The sequence below is a fragment of the Alligator sinensis genome, unplaced genomic scaffold (genome assembly GCF_000455745.1).
Source record: "Alligator sinensis unplaced genomic scaffold, ASM45574v1 scaffold280_1, whole genome shotgun sequence".
In the NCBI taxonomy this organism is placed as follows: domain Eukaryota; kingdom Metazoa; phylum Chordata; order Crocodylia; family Alligatoridae; genus Alligator; species Alligator sinensis.
In genome coordinates, this window is record NW_005841835.1 from 922,107 (window position 1) to 939,640 (window position 17,534).

A 17,534-nucleotide genomic window follows, 5' to 3' on the forward strand; every position below is an offset into this window, starting at 1 on the left:
GCTTTGTGTTCAGATGATCCCAAAACACTGAGCTGCAGACTTTTCCTTTCTAATCCAGCTACCTGTTCCTCAGCACAAGCTAGGCCTGGAACTAGACTCCATTTTTATCCCAAACCATGGAGTCGAAGAGTGACAACTCTTGGATTCAACAGGCCTGACATGTTGCTTGCATTTCAGCCTCTGGCCATTTCTCCCACCATCTACTCAAAGCCACTCTCAGGTCTACTTCCAGGCAAGGACATATATTTGCCTTTCCCTGGTTGTTTTCTCTTGTAAATCCAAGAAGGCAAAAAAGCAATTTGCATGAAGCAGTAGGATGGCAGTAGGTTTCCTGGCTGGCAGGAACAGAAAATGAAGGAAAGTTCAGTTCCTGAATCCCCAAATCAGATCCCAGAGAGCCTCGTCCCAGAAACACCCAAACTTCCTGACTCCCAACCATGCTCCAAACTCTCCATCACCAGCGATGCCTTACCACCACGCCTTCTCTCAGGCAGGCCAAATAATACCCGTCCTCAGTGGCAATGCATAGGGGGTACACGTGCACACCTCCAAGAGCGCTGGTGCACCCCGACAGCCAGCATTCCCCACTTAGGTGACAGGCAGGGGGGGCAGGTGAGAGCACCGACCAGAGTGGGGGCACCAGGAGAACTGATCCCTGTGGCCACCCTGCAGCCAATCATGCTGACCAGTGGGGGTGTCATTCCCCCGCGGCTAATCACGCTGACCTGGAAGTGCCAGCGCAATCAGCCACGGAGGGTCCCTCTCCCCAGTCGCTGACTGGCTGCTGTGGGGACAAGTGCCCCCCCTGACTCAGAAGGCAACAGTTGCTCATATCTGTCCTCCAGACTGACTTGTTAGTCTGCAAACAAATCTCAATTCCCTTGCTGAACAGTACCCATCCATGCAGAGCAGCATATGGCACTCCCTTTCCAGCACTAATCACCCCCTCCCTCCTTTCTCCCCTGCCTTCCCCCAACTACTGGACATCACAGCATCCATACTCTACCTCATTACCCCAGAATCCACATAACAATCCCAGACTTCTACTAGCATCTCCCCATTGTCTACTCAAACACCTCCAGGCATCTACCATCCCCCTAACCCACCATGCAGAAGGCAGGGCAGGGTAGCACTTTAGAGATTAACTGGATCAGGGAGGCATGAACTTTCCTCTGCTAGCATCTGACAGATTAGTTTGTTGCCTATGAAAGCTCATGCTTCTCTGAACCAGTTAAGGGCTAAGAAGCCACCCTGGCCTACCTTCTGTTTGATTTCAGACTAATGACCTCTCCAGCCCACCATGTTTTATACTGCTCCATGCCCTATCCTATCATTGCTTTGGGAAAAGTTTATTGACCATAAGGTGAAGTTAATCATAAGCAAGTTATTTGCAAATATAAAACTTCCTCATAAAAGACCACATGATGCTGCACAAAACAAGTTACAGCATGCTTGTTTGGGACACTACCTCAGGGCCTGGGAAAGGAGTAGGAGACAGGAAAAAGGGCTGTGAATGAGAAGAAGGAAAACAGCACAGTGAATGTTTCTTCTCCCACGCAGGTGTGACAGATAAACATAACAGGCAGCTGCCCAGGGTCTTCCTAATGAAAGAGAAGGCCTTGTCTGAACCCATTCCCTGGGGTTCAGTTAGCACTCTCCCTCTCTTCCAGTTCCTGGAATAGCTGTCAAATGGTAAGAAGAAGAGAAATAGCCCTACTGGACTGTTTAGTGCCCTTCCTTTTGTTTAGGAAACTAAGAGCAAACAGGAATCTATTTGTACCTTTCACAACTCATTGTTTAAGCAAATGTTTCATCCTGACCCTGGGAGCTGCTGTAAAAATCAAGGAGAGTGGCAGAATACCCTCAGAGAACTACTCTATGGACTAGAACTGGTGCAGAGGAAGATGGAGTATTTCCATACTTAGAGCACAAAGGCTGTGAACCCTAATGTACAACTAGGAACTTCTCTCTTTTCCAGTACAGAAGAAAAGGAAAGAAAAACACCACAAACTGCTGAGTTCACCCTAGAAAATACAATGCGCCCAAATGCAACATCTATCTTCTCTCCACCAGCAACCTGTTACATCAATGATCAGTAGAGCAAGTACGTGAGGAAGCTCAATGGAAACCGAACTGTTAACACCTTTAGCATCTTTGTGTTGGTGACACCCTTTATGCCTCCTAGGACCAAAGCCAAGTAAATATATTTAAAAGGCTTGAGTACTAAAAAGCAATAGGAAAAACTGCCACAAAGGAGGCAGAGGCAGTAGGAGAACTTTAAAAGGGATCTGCTGATACAGAAACAGGTTTCCCTGCAAAGAGATGCAAGAACAAATCAGCCCATGATTTTCAAAACATATGTTTTTTCACTAACTGCATTTTGCCCCTTTGTCATATTGTGGATGTCATAAGCACCTAAAGTAAAAAGAAAAAACTAAAACTACATAGTATTCTAGTTGTCCTGACACAACAAACAAACTCTGCTGGAAAGGGAAACTGAGTAGGACAATGCCATCCCAGCCAGTTTTCCTCTGCAGATCCTTCCTGTGTAGAGGTTCTTCATCTGTCTTAGACAAACTAAAAAGTTATATAGGGGATAGATAAAATGATGCAACAAAGAAGATGGAACAACAGGAAGGGGGGAAAAAAAGCAAAAACAGAATCCAAAGAGGAAAGCTGAAGTCTGATAACCACCCCTTTCTTTCAGGGATCTCCAACTCTCAAGAGGACAGAAGGACACAAATGGAGAAATGAAGCCAAGGACAGACATAAGGGCTCCTTACTCCAGCCCATTGATCCCCTCCTTTTCTTGTTCACTGCCCATCTTTCCCTTCTCCTAGTATACCTGATCTGGCAGCCTCTGCAGCTAGTCTGGTACCCATGGCTGCATGCAGCACAGAACCCAAAGCTGCTGAAATGGGCGCTGCATGCAGTGCAGTCCAGCCAGTGAGAGCCATACTGCACATGGTAGCGACCCCAACTGGACTGCTCTACACATGGCTCTGGGATATGTGCCACACAGTGCCCAGTCCAGCTGGGACCCATGCTGCACATGCTATTCATAAGCACTGGATCAGATAGCTAGTGGAGGGGGAGAAGGTGAGATAGTCCATTAGCCTGATTCAGACTGACCTAACAACACTCATGCAACTCATGGGACAGAATGAGTGCAACACACCCCTGCCTTACTCTCTCCACCCTGTAATGGTGGAAAGCAACACATAACTAGTGCTACAGGGCTATTTTCTACTCTCACTCTTTGACCAGACTCCCAATGACAGCAGTGGAATCTCATCAGACGCTCAGAAGTATGTGGCTTTCACCTGAATTCTCAACCCAAGGGACCAAATCCTATTCCTAGCACATGCTTCTCCAACTCCTATAAGAATCATACGAATGTAGCTAGAGAGCACCTGGCCATGACACAAGAACACACTATGGCTTCCTAATGGCATCCAAGTACCTCTTGCACAGTAATGAGCTGGGTGCTGGATTATCTGAGCCCAAGGCCTTTCCAACACCATGATTCTAAACCTCAACTCAGCTGACAGGCTGAGAAAAGCCTTAGACAGAGAAAGGGGAAGGGACCTGCCCAAAACGACATAGCAGACAGTGGAATAAACAGCAGAACCCAAGCACCCAACTGAGAATCCTGTGGCTTAACCACAAGACTGTCCTTCCCATAATTAAGCCCCAAACATCAGTTGAACATAAGAGAAGTGAAGAACCAGTGAAGACTGGTTTATCCTGACTTTAATATGATGCACTGAGCAGTAGTTAAGAGTCCCAGTGAGAAGTTCAGTGTAAACTGCTGGACCATAACTGTTGTGCTTAACAGATGTGCCTTGTAAAAGGGTCATGGGATTGATCCCCAGGCATCCATTATAAAAGAGAATTACATTTCCCAAACAGTAAGGGCCTGGTCAGGCAGGGGTTACTGCGAGGGGGGATTGGGCTGCTGTAGCAGGCTCTGGCCATAACACAGCTTGTGAGGTAATGTGAATTCCTTGGCTCATACTGAACACCTGAATTCTTTGGAAACCACAGGAATCCACAGAGAAAAGGTAAATATCCCAGCGGAGCCAGTGCTAATTAGCAAGCAAGGCTACTGAAAGAGGGGGCGCTGCAGACTCTGGAGTTCAGCAAGCTCAGACAGCAGGAAGGCAGCCCACTGTCAGACATTATGAGGCTCAGCTGCTGCTCGTTGGGCTCGTCACAAGCACATTTGGTTTTCAACTCAATTTTTAAAATTTTTTTATTTTTTATTTTTTTAACTGTAAAAAAATAAAATAAAATAAAACCTCTTCACAGTTTTAGTGAAAATCTGACTAAAAAGTTCCTGCTGGGCCAAGACCTCTCCAGAGTTCAGGCCTAGAAACAGAGCTGCCTAAAAACTGATAATTTAGATAAAGATCCAGCTTTAAAAAAAATAAAGAAAATCTATTTTCATTGAATACCAAAATCTTCACCACTGTGCAGCAGTACTCCCTGATGGTCTGCAACAGCAATAGTAAACACTTCCCAAAGCCACCAAGGATGAAATGACCCCCTCACAAAAAAGTCACTGAAACAGCCTGTGCTTTTCCATTCCACAAGATACTGAACAGGCGAAATGAAAAACTAGGAGTAACATAAAGAAACTACCCCTGCTGTGTAGGAGTCAGGGAACAGACAATGGGCAACAAAATGCATTTAAATACTGGCTTGGCCCCTCTCTCAGCTGTGCTCCTAGTTCAGGCATACTGGATGAAGCAGGATCCAGCCAACTTTTGGAAAGACCAAAAGAGAGCAGAGACTTTCACCTTCCTGTGCCTGGATGCTAACTCCCAGTAGATAGCAGGTAGCCTTCAAAGTCAGTTTTGGATGCCAATCTGCAAATACTCCATGGTTTAACTCTTTAAATCTTAATATCGATAAAATTTAAGGGGTGGGAAATAATATATAGAGAGGACACACTTTAGGGTCACAGTAGACTAGACAATGGAGACTAACATATGCTGAACTGATTAATTTAAAGTCTAGACTCCCCAATGATCTAAATATCTAAGATCAGACTTTTTTTCCTAGAAAAATCTCACTGAGTTGGAACATAACTTGTGGTTGATGTAGATAAAAGTTCATTGGTAAAACCGTATGGTCAGTCTAGATTATCAAAATTGCCCCTCCTGGCCTTAATAAATTATATTCACCAGTTTAACACTTTAAATCCAGTATGTACTGTCCATTCAGCATATAAAAGCTTCAGACTTCTGCACAGATGCAGGGGAAGCCTTTCCTTTTGCTCTCCCTCCTGCCATTTAATACAGAAAGAAATGCACAGTGCAGGCTTGCAGCTTATATTTCTTCCATTTACTCCATTCTGGGATCTTACTCACATCACTTAATGCCAAGTCAGGTTGTACCATGAAAAATCAGATGCAGCAATTCCTAGTGAGGCACTCAAGTCTCCAGCTTCTATAACATCTCCAGTTACTCCCCGCCCCAAGAAAAAGCAATGGCTACTACCAGCCACTATAACCAAATTGCCTAAAAATACCAGTCATCCTGAACAGGCCTGGCACTGGCCATTGCAGCTACATGAAACATGGCACGGTACCTTTCAGTGCGGTGCAAATAAAGTTGGGAACAAAGCAAATATAGAGAATCAACAAATGAAAAGCCAGGCAGGTATTACTGTGAAGGGGTTACTGCCAGGTTACTTTGGAAACTAACTGAGCTTTCCCCAGGACAACCTGGGAATGTAGAGGTACCCTCTCCCCATTAATTAAGGAAGGTCTATAGACCTGGCTCTCTCATATACAGCAAAGTATAGCTCCTCTACTTACTACTTTTAAACTATGTTCATGCTATTCCACCAAATTTTCATTCCATGTCATTCCTCTACAACCCAGGTGCCCTGCCACTCCCTGCTTCAGTTACTAAGCTCTGCTGCTGCTGCTATAGGTGTTTATACTGCACAATGCTAACTGTGAAGCCAGAGCACCAAACAGGAAGCCAGAACCTGGTGGCTGCAAAATCTTAACTTCTCTCCTAGTGTCTCAGCTCACAAATCCAGGGTAAAGGAAAAACAGCAAAGGGTGTTGAAAACAACATAGGCTTCTAGTGACACCTGGAGGCCATGCACAGGAGGGAATAGCACCTCTCAACGTTCTTCCCACCCCCTAACTCCTATGATGAGGCTGAGGCTGCTTCTTGCTCCAGCTGATTGATTTATTTGCTGGTGGGGATTGACAGCACCTGCTGCACCAACACTCTATACCTGGAGATGCGTGTAAATAGGGGAGAGTTGAAGATTCATTGAGAAGCATGGTAAAATGGATCTATTCTTGTCATTTTAAAATGCTTAGATAAGCCCCACTGCAAGGTCCCATCTCTGAGGTAGGTACAGGTCTGCAGTCCAGAGTCATGGCTGTCCCTGCCTAGGGGCCACACACCCCTTGCTGAAACTTCTGCACCAGTTAAATGCCATGAATTCTATGGTTGATAGATCTATAGCACACACAACATAGCTGACTTTACACAGAAGCATGGAAACTCTTCACAGTGTCCAGAGTAACTTTCCATATACAGCAATTTATCCAACAGGATCCAAGGTGGGAATATGACTGCTGAGGAAGAACAGTTAAATAATTATTCTACAGAAACATAAGCTCTTGGTTGTATTGCTCAGAGCTGCCGTTCCTGGACCAAACTTGTCCCACATGCTCAAGATCAAAAAACATTTTGGCTTGTAGTAGTGGATCCTAGGCCACCAAGAGCCTAAAAGGTTGAGTGGGCCTAACCAAAGCAATCTCTTCTTGAATACATGAATTCAAGAATATAGAATCCCACCACATCAGCAAGGAAGGACAATCAGTCACAGAATCTGTATGGACACCACATCTGTGTCCCAGAGAGTGGCAATAGCGTAACCAACCATTCATTCCTTGAGAAACTGTCCACTGATTCTGCTCTTGGTGATGGACATAGTTGCCTAACTGCTTGGAGGTGCATGCAAAAGGAGTCCTATTTGGTCAGTCAATACAAGAAACTCTAATGAAATTAGCCCCTGATCTGGTGGCCTACACTATGGAAAAGCAACTGAGATGTGTGTTAATTGAGCAACATATTGCTGCTCCATCTATTCCTTTTATGGATATGGTAATCAAAGCAAAATGAGCTTTCACTAAGGTCAGGGAAGCCTTACTAGCTAATTTGTAGCCATCTGTGATAGTTATCCAAGTGGGTCTTGGACTGTGAGTTAATACAGGCTGCTATCTAACTTCCAACAAATGCTTGCTAATGTAGGAGTGTTCCTAGTTCAAGCCAAATAGAAATAGGCAATGCCTTCACTACAATTAGTGTGTGAAACTCATTTGCATAGTGCAGGCTTAAAAAGCGACAAGGAACAGCTTATAATGAACTCTAATTTCCTGCCTAAGGTGATTTTGGAGTAATCCAAGGATAAACCCACATAGGTGACATGTATATATAAAAGAAACTTAAGAGTCTGGATCATTCTGAGCCTCCTAGCTTATATAAGGGCTGCAAGGAAAATGATTTTGCAGGATGTTGGTAAGGGGAGCAGGTTGGTAAAGGCTCAAAAAGCAAACCCATCAACTTACCATTTTAATGTTCCAGACAACAAAGCAGTCTCAAAACTGAGGATAATAACTGCACCAGGCATCTCAGATTTTTGGCCTCCATAAGGTTGGAAAATACAGGGAGCCCTTGAACAGGATGAACAGGAAGGTGTTTCAAGCAAACAGAAAGTTCAGCTTTGGAGAGACTGGTACGATCAGGCATGAATGCTAGTTTTGGGACACCCCTGCAAAAAACCTTTTAGGTTTCAAGTAGTCAAGTACCAAGTCATTCAGTAAGAGTGAACATTTCCTGCTTTGGAGTAGGGTAATCTGAATCCCAGTGGAATATCTATTCTCAGTGAAATGAATCCAGTTCCAGGTGCAGAATCCAACAACTGTTTTGGGAGACTACATTGGGTAGGATAGCACAGCCATAGACAACTTTGCCTAACAGATTCAGTAGATCTGAATACTAGGACTGTCTGGCCCATGCTAGGTCTATCATGATGATATATTGTATTCTGCCTCAGTTTTGTGAGGACCACTAGTACTGTGAGGACTAGCAGAAATCTATACTATTTCTTATAAGGATGAGAAACACAGACAACTGGGAACCTGAACTTGTGTCCATCCACCCTTACAGCAGAATTTTCAAAGCTCATTGTGGATTGTGGGGGAAAGGTTTGTTGGTTGGTGGGGGGGAGGGGGGGGGTTTGTTTTGCATGCAGATGCATGGGGGGAGGAGTAGAAAGACCACCCTCTCCATTTTTTTTTCAGACCACTACATACCCTTATCACAGTTTTAACTGAAAAGTGAAAAGAACTGCTGCTGTCTGCTGACCACTCAGCCTTGTGGATCACAGTTTGAGACCTACTAGATAGCCTTACGACTAAAAGGTGTAAAGTTACTAGTGTGATCTGGCACATAATGCACCACTCCTATAGTCATACATCTCCTTGAAAGAACAAAGAACAATTTTGTTGCCCCTTTCCTGCTTATGTAGTGTTTTGGGGTTTTTTTATGGTGCTGCCTTAACACTTGACTTGCTGATTCTCAAAAAAGGGAAAGGAAAGCCTTGGCATACTAGGCTAATTGCTCTAAGCTCCAAAATGTTTAAATCTTCAGGCTTGTTTTTTAAAGAGATTATAGTCACTGAAATTCTAATTAACCAAGAAAAGGCTCACCCCACTTCAAGCAGAAGAGAATGAAAAGAAGAGCCTTAAGAAGAACCTTGCTGACAGAGGTCTGAAGAAGGGGAACACTGCTGGGCACCTGAAGGGTTTCTTTCCAGGTTAGGGAAGCAAAATCTCCTTGTGAGCCCATACATTTCATGTCCCTCTTGTGGTGTAAGCAAGGAGGTACCAAATTCAACCAGCCTTTGTATGGATCAATGTGGATATCTACCATGTGACAGGACAAGCAGGCACAAAGTGAAGTATCATTGAAGCAACGGAGATGTCCTTGCTACTTTTGTTGGGTAGACTGGAAGTTTATTTGATCAGGTTCAGTACTGTCTGCAGTCTTTGCTATGGAATACAGTTACTTGATTATCCAGATGCTCCTAAAGAAATTCCATGCCAGTAAGCAAGGCAGGCAGCAGGTTTGACTGTGTGAAACCTGCTGCCTACTCAAAGACCGCAGGTTTGTGGACCTTCAAAAGGCAAAGTCACCTTCAGTGAAATCTGTCTCTCCCTTAGAGGCTCAGACAATTATGGTCAGCTTCCACAATAACACAGTTATCAGTGCTGCCTCAACCTCAACTATTGAAGCTGTCTTGGGTGCTTTAAGAAGTGAGTCTGTCTCAAGGAGTAGCCACACAGGTACCCTTCAGATGGGAACTCAATACCACTGCCTTCAAAAGGGAGGTTTTCATGGTGGCCTAGGTCCAAAACGCCCAAGGACTGAAACTATAAGTGACCTTGTCATGACTACTACAGTTTCCATTGCTTGCATCACCCCCATCAGAAATGTCCAACACAGCCTATTAAGATGATGTGGTTGTTAGTGGGCCCTACGCCATCAGGTATTTCACTTGCTACTGGTGCTCCTTTGGAAATGTATCCATCAAAGTGGAAAGTTTGTCTCAACTCAAAAAAAGTCATTGCCTTTAACATTAGTACTTGGCAATTTGCTCACCTTCATTTGCAGGTTTATGGATAAATGTATCTTATGGACAAATGGGTCAAAGCTTTTTATGGGGTCTCTCACAGAGGTGGACTTCTAAGCGCCCTACTGCTTTGTCTTCTCCTGTACTTCACAACCAGGCATTGAAAACTGATAAAAAAAAATATTCAGATCCCTTGGAAGGCACCCAGCATCTTCTCTCTTATATTCTTAGAGGCAACAGACAAGCTGATGTCTGCCAGATGGATTCTCTAACACAGCAAATCAATCACTGACTGGCATACCCAACATCCTTGGAGATGCAGCACAGAGTATATGCAAGAATTTGTGCTGCTTCTTTTGTGCAACCTTCAAGGGAAATTTCAGGTCCTGAAATTCATGCATTATTGATAACTGAGGTGGACTTGCAGCTTTATCAGGGAGGGAGGTGAAAGAGAAGGATATTGAACAGTAGACGTGCACCTATACATTGGTCCGATATTGGATCAGCACCCATAAAAAGAAAATTGAATCGGAAATCGGCCTGATGTGGCCGATAATTTGGCCAATAAATGCCCATACGAGTGCGCAGCCACAGCACAGCACGCAGGCAGCAAGGGGCACAGCCCAGCAACTTGGAGAGCTGCGTGCAGCTGGTTAGTCTGTTGTGGTGGATGGGAAGGGGGAAGTGGCAGATCAACACCCCCTGCAGTGAGGGAGGGAGTGGGGCAGGGGCTACCCAGCCAGGATGGGATCAAGGTGTGCCCCATGGATCTGCATGGGGGGAGGCTCCAGCTGCGGGCTGGAGCTGATGCTGTACTGTGCTCTTCCCAGAAGGAGGCTGGTCCAGGCTGGGTTCTGGGTAGGCAGTAGCAACACAGAGGGAGGCTGGGGGGTGGGTTCAACCATTCAACTGTGAGTTCAACCTTTGCCTCCCCTTCCCAGTGCTGCTGCTGCCACCTGCCCTGAGCCCCTCCCGGACAAGCCTCCCACCGGGAAGAGCACGGCACAGCCCTGGCCCCACCCCACAGCTGCAGCCCCCCTGCCCTCCCCCCAGTGCAGATCTGGGAGCACACACCTCCCCTGTGCCCTCTGTGCACAGTAGCAGGAGATGCCCCTTCCCCACACCTCCTGGACGAGACAGTTCCTTCCCGCACCCTGCCCAGGCAGCACCTGCCCCACTCCCTCCCTCACCAAAGGGGGCATTGATCTGCACCCCTCCACCCCCTTCGCTCCTCCCTCCCCGTCCACCACAACAGACTTACCAGCTGCAGGCAGCTGTATCAGAAATCGGATTGGTATCAGCCGATATGCCTCCTTAAAAAATGGGCTATCGGTATTGGCCCCCAAAATCTCTATTGGTACACTCCTATTGAACAGAGGTTTTACACTTTTGCTCAGAAGAAGGTCATTCTTCTCCAGACTCCTCCTCTTAACTGTTATTTACCCACAGTTACTGCAGAGACATCCAAGAAAACTGAATTTTCCTCTTCAGCTCTGGGTACAATAAAAAATGCTGGCTTATGTATTAGGATGAACCACCAAAGGAAATACAGTTTGGCCACTGATGGTATCATCAACTTTGTGACGCATGAGGGCACATCAGGAGATACCAGGATGGATACCCCCTATAACAGCTTGATGTCATCATAACTCCCTTCATTCAGGGGTCAACAACCTATGGCCCATAAACGGATTGGATCCAGCCCACCTTTTACTGAGGGTATGCCAATTCCCCAGCCATTCAATCCAATCTGCATTCTGCTAATCATACAGCTATCAGCTCTCCCCACCACTCCAGCCAGCTGCTACTGTCCAAGTGAAGAACTTCTCTTCCTCACTACAGCCTCTGCTCACTGTTGCTGGAGCAGCCAGAAGGGAATGGAGGTCAGTGCTGTGGGCCACCTGCAAGTTGCAGCCAGTGGAGCCACACAACAGGGAAACAGAATGGGTAGGGGAAGAATCCCCAAATAATGTTTGGAGATAAGAAGGAAGCAAGCACTCTCTAAGGAAGGGGGTGCTTGCAAAGAATGTTTTCCTGACCAGACATAAAGGCTCTACAAAACCACCTGATGCAATGACTTTTTACAGCAGGGATCAATAACCTTTTAGGAGCAGCAGGCCAGATTAACAGAGCTCAGTTTAAAGGCAAGCTGCAGCTTCTGACCTGACTGCTGCTTCTCCCCCACCATACTGTTGAAATATCCTGCTGCCAAATTACTGCCATCACCTCAGGTTCGTGGGTTCATGCAAATTACTTGGGGGCCTGTATCTGGCCAAATCTGCTTTATTGTAAGGACAACTGAACTGCAGCAAGTTAAAAGGGGTGCATGGCAAGGCAGGTACTTGCCATGGGGCAGTTGAGGCGTGGTAGCTGCTTGTATGCACACTCCAGCTTTGCAATAAGTGAAAGCTAAGCTAGAGCAAGTGAACCCAGTTTCATTTAGGACTAGCCTACCCCAGTTTAGCTTTCACTTCTAGCAGAGCCAGAGTGGGCAGACAAAACCACCAAGCCTCAGCTACTCCATGGCAAGTACCTGCCCCGCTTCTCACTTGCAATAGCTCTACTGTTTGCCCATATCCTCCCTCTCTCACATGGCAACAAGTAACAGAGCCAATGGCAGTCTGCTCAACTCAGTATATTGCTTCAATGTGAAAAAGGTCTATACCTATGCCCAAGTGTAAAGAAGAGTTAGTCTGCACCAATATAATGGGGACTGTCATCATCAACGATAAGTGCAGAGACAATGACACAAAGTACCTTGTTAACCAATCAATGATAATATGCAGTACTGAAAGTAAGACAAGGCTTGCTCTTAGACCATACCACCTGAGCTGCTTTTGATTTTGGTACCAAGATACTAGAGAGAGTTGCCTTTTACTTGTGTCCCTTCGCTAACAGATCCCAAGATGAATCATGACAACTCGAAAGCATCTTAGGTGCCAATAAAAGCCATCCGTGTCTGGCATGATCTCTGGAATAATGCTGACTCCTACTTTCACCAGATGTTAACACTGACATAGTACCAAACAGGATGCATTCTAAGAAGCAACCAAAGAGTATGGACCAGTGGCACACTTCACCAGGGTACGGAATGACAAGGACGAAGGGTCACTGAATTTCTCCCAGAATCAAAGGCGGCCTGCACTGACTTCTACAACATAAAAAGCTTCAACCTCACCACCCTCAGTCTTCTGGGTACGCTTAAAGAAGGAATGACATATGGAACTTGCCAGAATGTACCCTTTCCCCAATACATCTGATACCAATAGTGTCCATAAATAATCAGTACAGCAAAGTCCCATGATGGACAAGTTTAATTCTGGTGATTTGGCCTTTGTCACGGTCCTAATACTCCTGCTTAGGGAGATCCTAGGTCAATTAAGTTTTATTTCTACCTTAAAACCAAAATAAGAATTTGTTTTATATATAACAAACCCTGTATACTTGCACTAATTTCATAGACATTAGGGCAGGGAGGGACCTTGTAAGATCATCTGGTCCAGCCCCCTGCCCAAGGGGCAGGAAGTCAGCTGGGGTCAGATAACCCCAGCTAGATAAGCATCCAAGCGTTTCTTAAAAGGTATCCAGAGTAGGTGCTTGCACTACTTCTGGGGGGAGTTTATACCAGACTCTGGAGACTCAGACAGTAAAGAAGTTTTTCCTTATGTCCAGTCTAAAATGGTCTTCCAGCAGTTTTTGACTATTAGACCTTGTCTTCCCTTGCAGGCTGTCACCAAGTCACCCCTGACCCTTTGCCTCTCCAGGCAGAAGAGTCCCATGACTCTCATCCTCTCCTCATAAGGCCTGTTCTCTTGACCTCAATCATGCATGTAGCTCTCCTCTGGACTCTCTCAAGCTTCTCTTTATACTTAATACTAAAGTCTAAAGTGAACTGTACACAAGAGAAGCAGACACTGTAAGAGTTCTCTCTCACAGCTATAGTAGTAAGAAGGAACAGAAGTGACTGAACCCAACTCCACCTTTTATGCCTTTAGCTGAGGAGGGACAAGGGCACCAAGGGAACAGGCACAGCCACAGAGGACAGTACCCACAGGAAAAAAAATCCATTATTCGGAAAATACACTGTGGCAGCTGCGGGGCCAGAGGCTCAGCTGCCTGCTACATCCTGCCAGACAGATGAAGAATGGAATTTGTACAGACATTCGCTCACAAGAGTACTTTATTACCAAGGTCTTCCTCTTTTCCACAACCAAGCCACCTAAATTAAATCACTTCCTTTTTCATTATTACTCAAATGGAATTTCAGCATGACCAGTCAACATCACTAAACAGCCATGGCTGAAACTACAGAGCTCCTAATATAGCACCTCCCTCCCTCCCCTTTCTTTGGGCCTCTCGAGGAAACAGGTCATAGGCAAACTAAAGACGTCTTTTGAGCATTAAGTTTTTAGGTTCAGGTGTCCTGAAGGAGAAGGTGTGCCTCCTACCTGGCCAGTCCTTCCTCATAGAGGTAGATGACAAGTGGATCATAGGATGTCACCAGAACATACAGACGCACATCAAATTTGAAATCTGAAAGATAATTGACAGAATAAGTCACTATAAATACTTCCCAAAAGTCTCCACACAATACATTTAGCTGAGGGGAAGCAGCAGACTAAGAACAACTGTGGTTTAAAATAGTCTTCCAGATATCCCAAATCAGCAGAAACTGTTGCTTCCCCAACAGGAAGCTGCCAGGTTAAGGGATTCCCCAACCCCTATTTTGTGGGTGCTGGAACACTTAAGAGGAGGGGGGTACTCCCAAAAAAGTAATTCACATAAGCCATAAGTAGCTAAGAACCACAGAAAGGAAAGCTGTCAATTCCTAAGAACACTCACCATCTATGAGCAAAGGGTTATTGATGTAACGGGAGACCAGGATATTTTCTTCCAGGGAAATCTGGCTCGGCTACAGAACAAGATAAGAGAATCCAACAGTAAGGAAACCTTGTCTACAGGGTTGACTTTACCAAGAAGCATTGGTACCAAAATAACCACTTTCTTCCAGCCTTTCCCTTCCAAAAGTATTCTGTGCCCTGGCAGCTAGACTTGGAAGAAACTAGCCAGCTGCATAGTGCTTAGGTGAATTAACTCAGACTTAATGGGGATAATTGTGTGGAACCACGCATACACCCCATTATTGCCATTTGTGTGCCTGCAATTAATGGACAAACCAAGAGACACCCACAAGAACAGCCCAGCCAAGACAGGTGACGAGCACAAGAAGTACCCAGGTAAGAGACAGGGGTCCAGATAGTCCTGGGATTAGGGGGGTGGTGCATACACCCTCAGAAGGCCTTAAATGCCTCCACACTAATGCTCATAGTATGGGAAACAAGCAGGAGGAACTTGCCCTCCTGCTAGCTAACACAAACCCAGACATAGTGGGGCTCACTGAAACTTGGTGGGATCCAACACATGACTGGGTGGTAAACATCAAGGGCTATAGGCTGTACAGGAGGGATAGAACAGGGAGGAAAGGTGGGGGTGTGGCACTCTACGTCAAAGAGCAATACATGTCCTCAGCAAACAGCACTGGGTCAGAGGAAGGGAAAACTGAAGTGCTCTGGGTCAGAATACAAGGGGGTCCGAGGGACTTAACGGTGGGGGTCTACTACAGACCACCCAACCAGGGGGAAGAGCTGGACTGGGAATCCTCAGGTCAGCTCGCGGAGGCAGTTAAGTCAAGGGACGTGGTCATCATGGGTGACCTAAACTATCCAGACATCTGTTGGGAAGAGCAGTCAGTCAGGTCTGACCAATCACATAGGTTCCTAGCCAAGTTACAGGACCTCCATCTAACCCAGGAGGTACATAGTCCCACCAGGGGAAATGCTTTGTTGGATCTGGTCCTGGCCACAGGTGACAACTTGGTGAGGGGACTGCAGGTTCTCGACCACCTGAGCAATAGCGATCATCGCCTACTGGAATGCACCATCCAACGCAGGGTGTCAAAGGGCTGCAGCAAGGCAGCAGCCCTGGACTTCAAGAGGGCAGATTTCAATGAGGTAAGGAGACTAGTCGGGGAGGCACTGAGGTCCCGGAGGGGAGGGGAGTTGGAAAAAGAGTGGTCGTTCCTTAAAGAGACGATCTTTCAAATCCAAAGGGTGACAATCCCAATGCAGATCAAAGGGGACAAGAGTGCTCAAAAGCCCCCATGGCTCACCAAAAGCATCCAGGAACGTCTCAAAGAGAAAAAGGAGGCATACACCCAATCGAAGGATGATACCTGCATTGCTCGAGATTGTAGGGGGGCTGCTAGGAAGGCTAAGGTGGAGACAGAACTGGGACTAGCAACCCGGATCAAAGATAACAACAAGCCCTTTTTTTAAATACGCAGGGGGTAAAAAGAAGGTACCGGGTAATATGGGGCCTCTGTAGGACACGCTTGGAAATCTGGTGGTCGCACCAGACAACAAAGCTAACCTCTTTAACAAATTTTTTGCCTCCATTTTTCTGAGTAGGGACCGGAACATCCCCCACAGCAGGATTCCAGACGGACCCAGGGAAGGCACAGCCAGGTCCAGGGTCAGTGAGGATCTAGTCAGGGAACTTCTGGGAACTTCTGGTGGGACTAGATGTGTTTGAATCAGCAGGTCCTGATGATCTCCACCCCAGAGTGCTGAGGGAATTGCCAGAGGTCACTGTGGGACCCCTGGCATGGCTTTACGAGTACTCATGATGCTCTGGCAAAGTGCCAGAGGACTGGAAAAGGGCCAATGTGGTCCCCATTTTCAAAAAAGGGAGGAAGGAGGACCCAGGAAACTATAGGCCTGTTAGTCTTACCTCAGTCCTGGGAAAGCTCTTTGAGAAAATTATCCAGGAGCACATCTGTGAGGGACCAGCAGGGGAGATTATGCTTAGGGGCAATCAACATGGGTTCATTAGAGGCAGGTCCTGTCAGACCAACCTGGTTGCCTTCTACGACCAGGTCACAAAATCCTTGGACGCAGGTGTCGTGGTGGACGTAGTCTTTCTGGACTTTAGGAAGGCCTTTGACATGGTCTCTCACCCCATTCTCATTAAAAAATTAGGCGACTGTGGTGTCTACAGTCAGATGGGTCACAAATTGGCTGGAGGGCCGCGCCCAGAGAGTGGTGGTGGATGAGTCATTTTCGACCTCGAGGGATGTGGGCAGTGGGTTTCCCCAGAGCTTGGTCCTCGGGCCCGCACTGTTCAACATCTTCATCAGCAACTTGGACGAGGGGGTGAAAAGCACCTTGTTCAAATTTACAGATGACACTAAGATGTGGGGAGAAGTGGGCACGCTAGAAGAGGGGGACAGGCTACAACTAGATCTAGACAGGTTACAGGGGTGCGCAGATGAGAACAGGATGGGTTTCAACACTGACAAGTGCAAGGTACTGCACCTGGGGAGAAGAACCAGCAGCATACCTACAGGCTGGGGAACTCTCTTCATATCAGCACAGAGGCAGAAAAGGATCTTGGAGTTGCTATTGATTCCAAGATGAACATGGGGCGCCAATGTGGGGACGCGGTCAGGAAGGCTAACCACACCTTGTCATGCATCCACAGACGCAACACGAGCAGGTTCAAGGAGGTGATCCTCCCCCTCTAGGCCGCAGATGGAGTACTGCATCCAGTTATGGGCGCCGCACTTCAGGAGGGATGTGGCCAGCATTGAGAAGGTCCAGAGGAGGGCCACTTGCATGATCAGGGGGCAGTAGGGCAGGCATACAAGGAGAGGCTACAAGACCTGAACCTGTTCAGCCTCCACAAGAGAAGGCCGAGAGGGAATCTGGTGGCCGTCTATAAACTGGCCAAGGGAGACGAGCAGGCAATGGGAGAGTCCCTGTTCCCCCGAGCACTACTGGGAGTAACAAGGAATAATGGTCATAAG

General features: G+C 46.5%; 1 protein-coding gene across 10 annotated transcripts in view; it reads right to left on the reverse strand.

Annotated features, from left to right (window-relative positions):
• The window catches only part of TTLL5 (tubulin tyrosine ligase like 5), a 178,375-nt gene that overhangs the window by 149,236 nt on the left and 11,605 nt on the right, over positions 1-17,534 (reverse strand). For all 10 annotated transcript variants that reach the window (XR_003093381.1, XM_025200719.1, XM_025200705.1 and 7 more), the window contains 2 exons: positions 14,513-14,582; positions 14,119-14,203 (listed from right to left, as the gene is read on the reverse strand). Coding sequence is in view for 9 of the 10 variants with exons in the window: in XM_025200719.1 (XP_025056504.1) it covers positions 14,119-14,203; positions 14,513-14,582 (155 nt within the window). In the remaining variant the exon portion in view is untranslated. The remainder of the gene's footprint in view (positions 1-14,118; positions 14,204-14,512; positions 14,583-17,534) is intronic.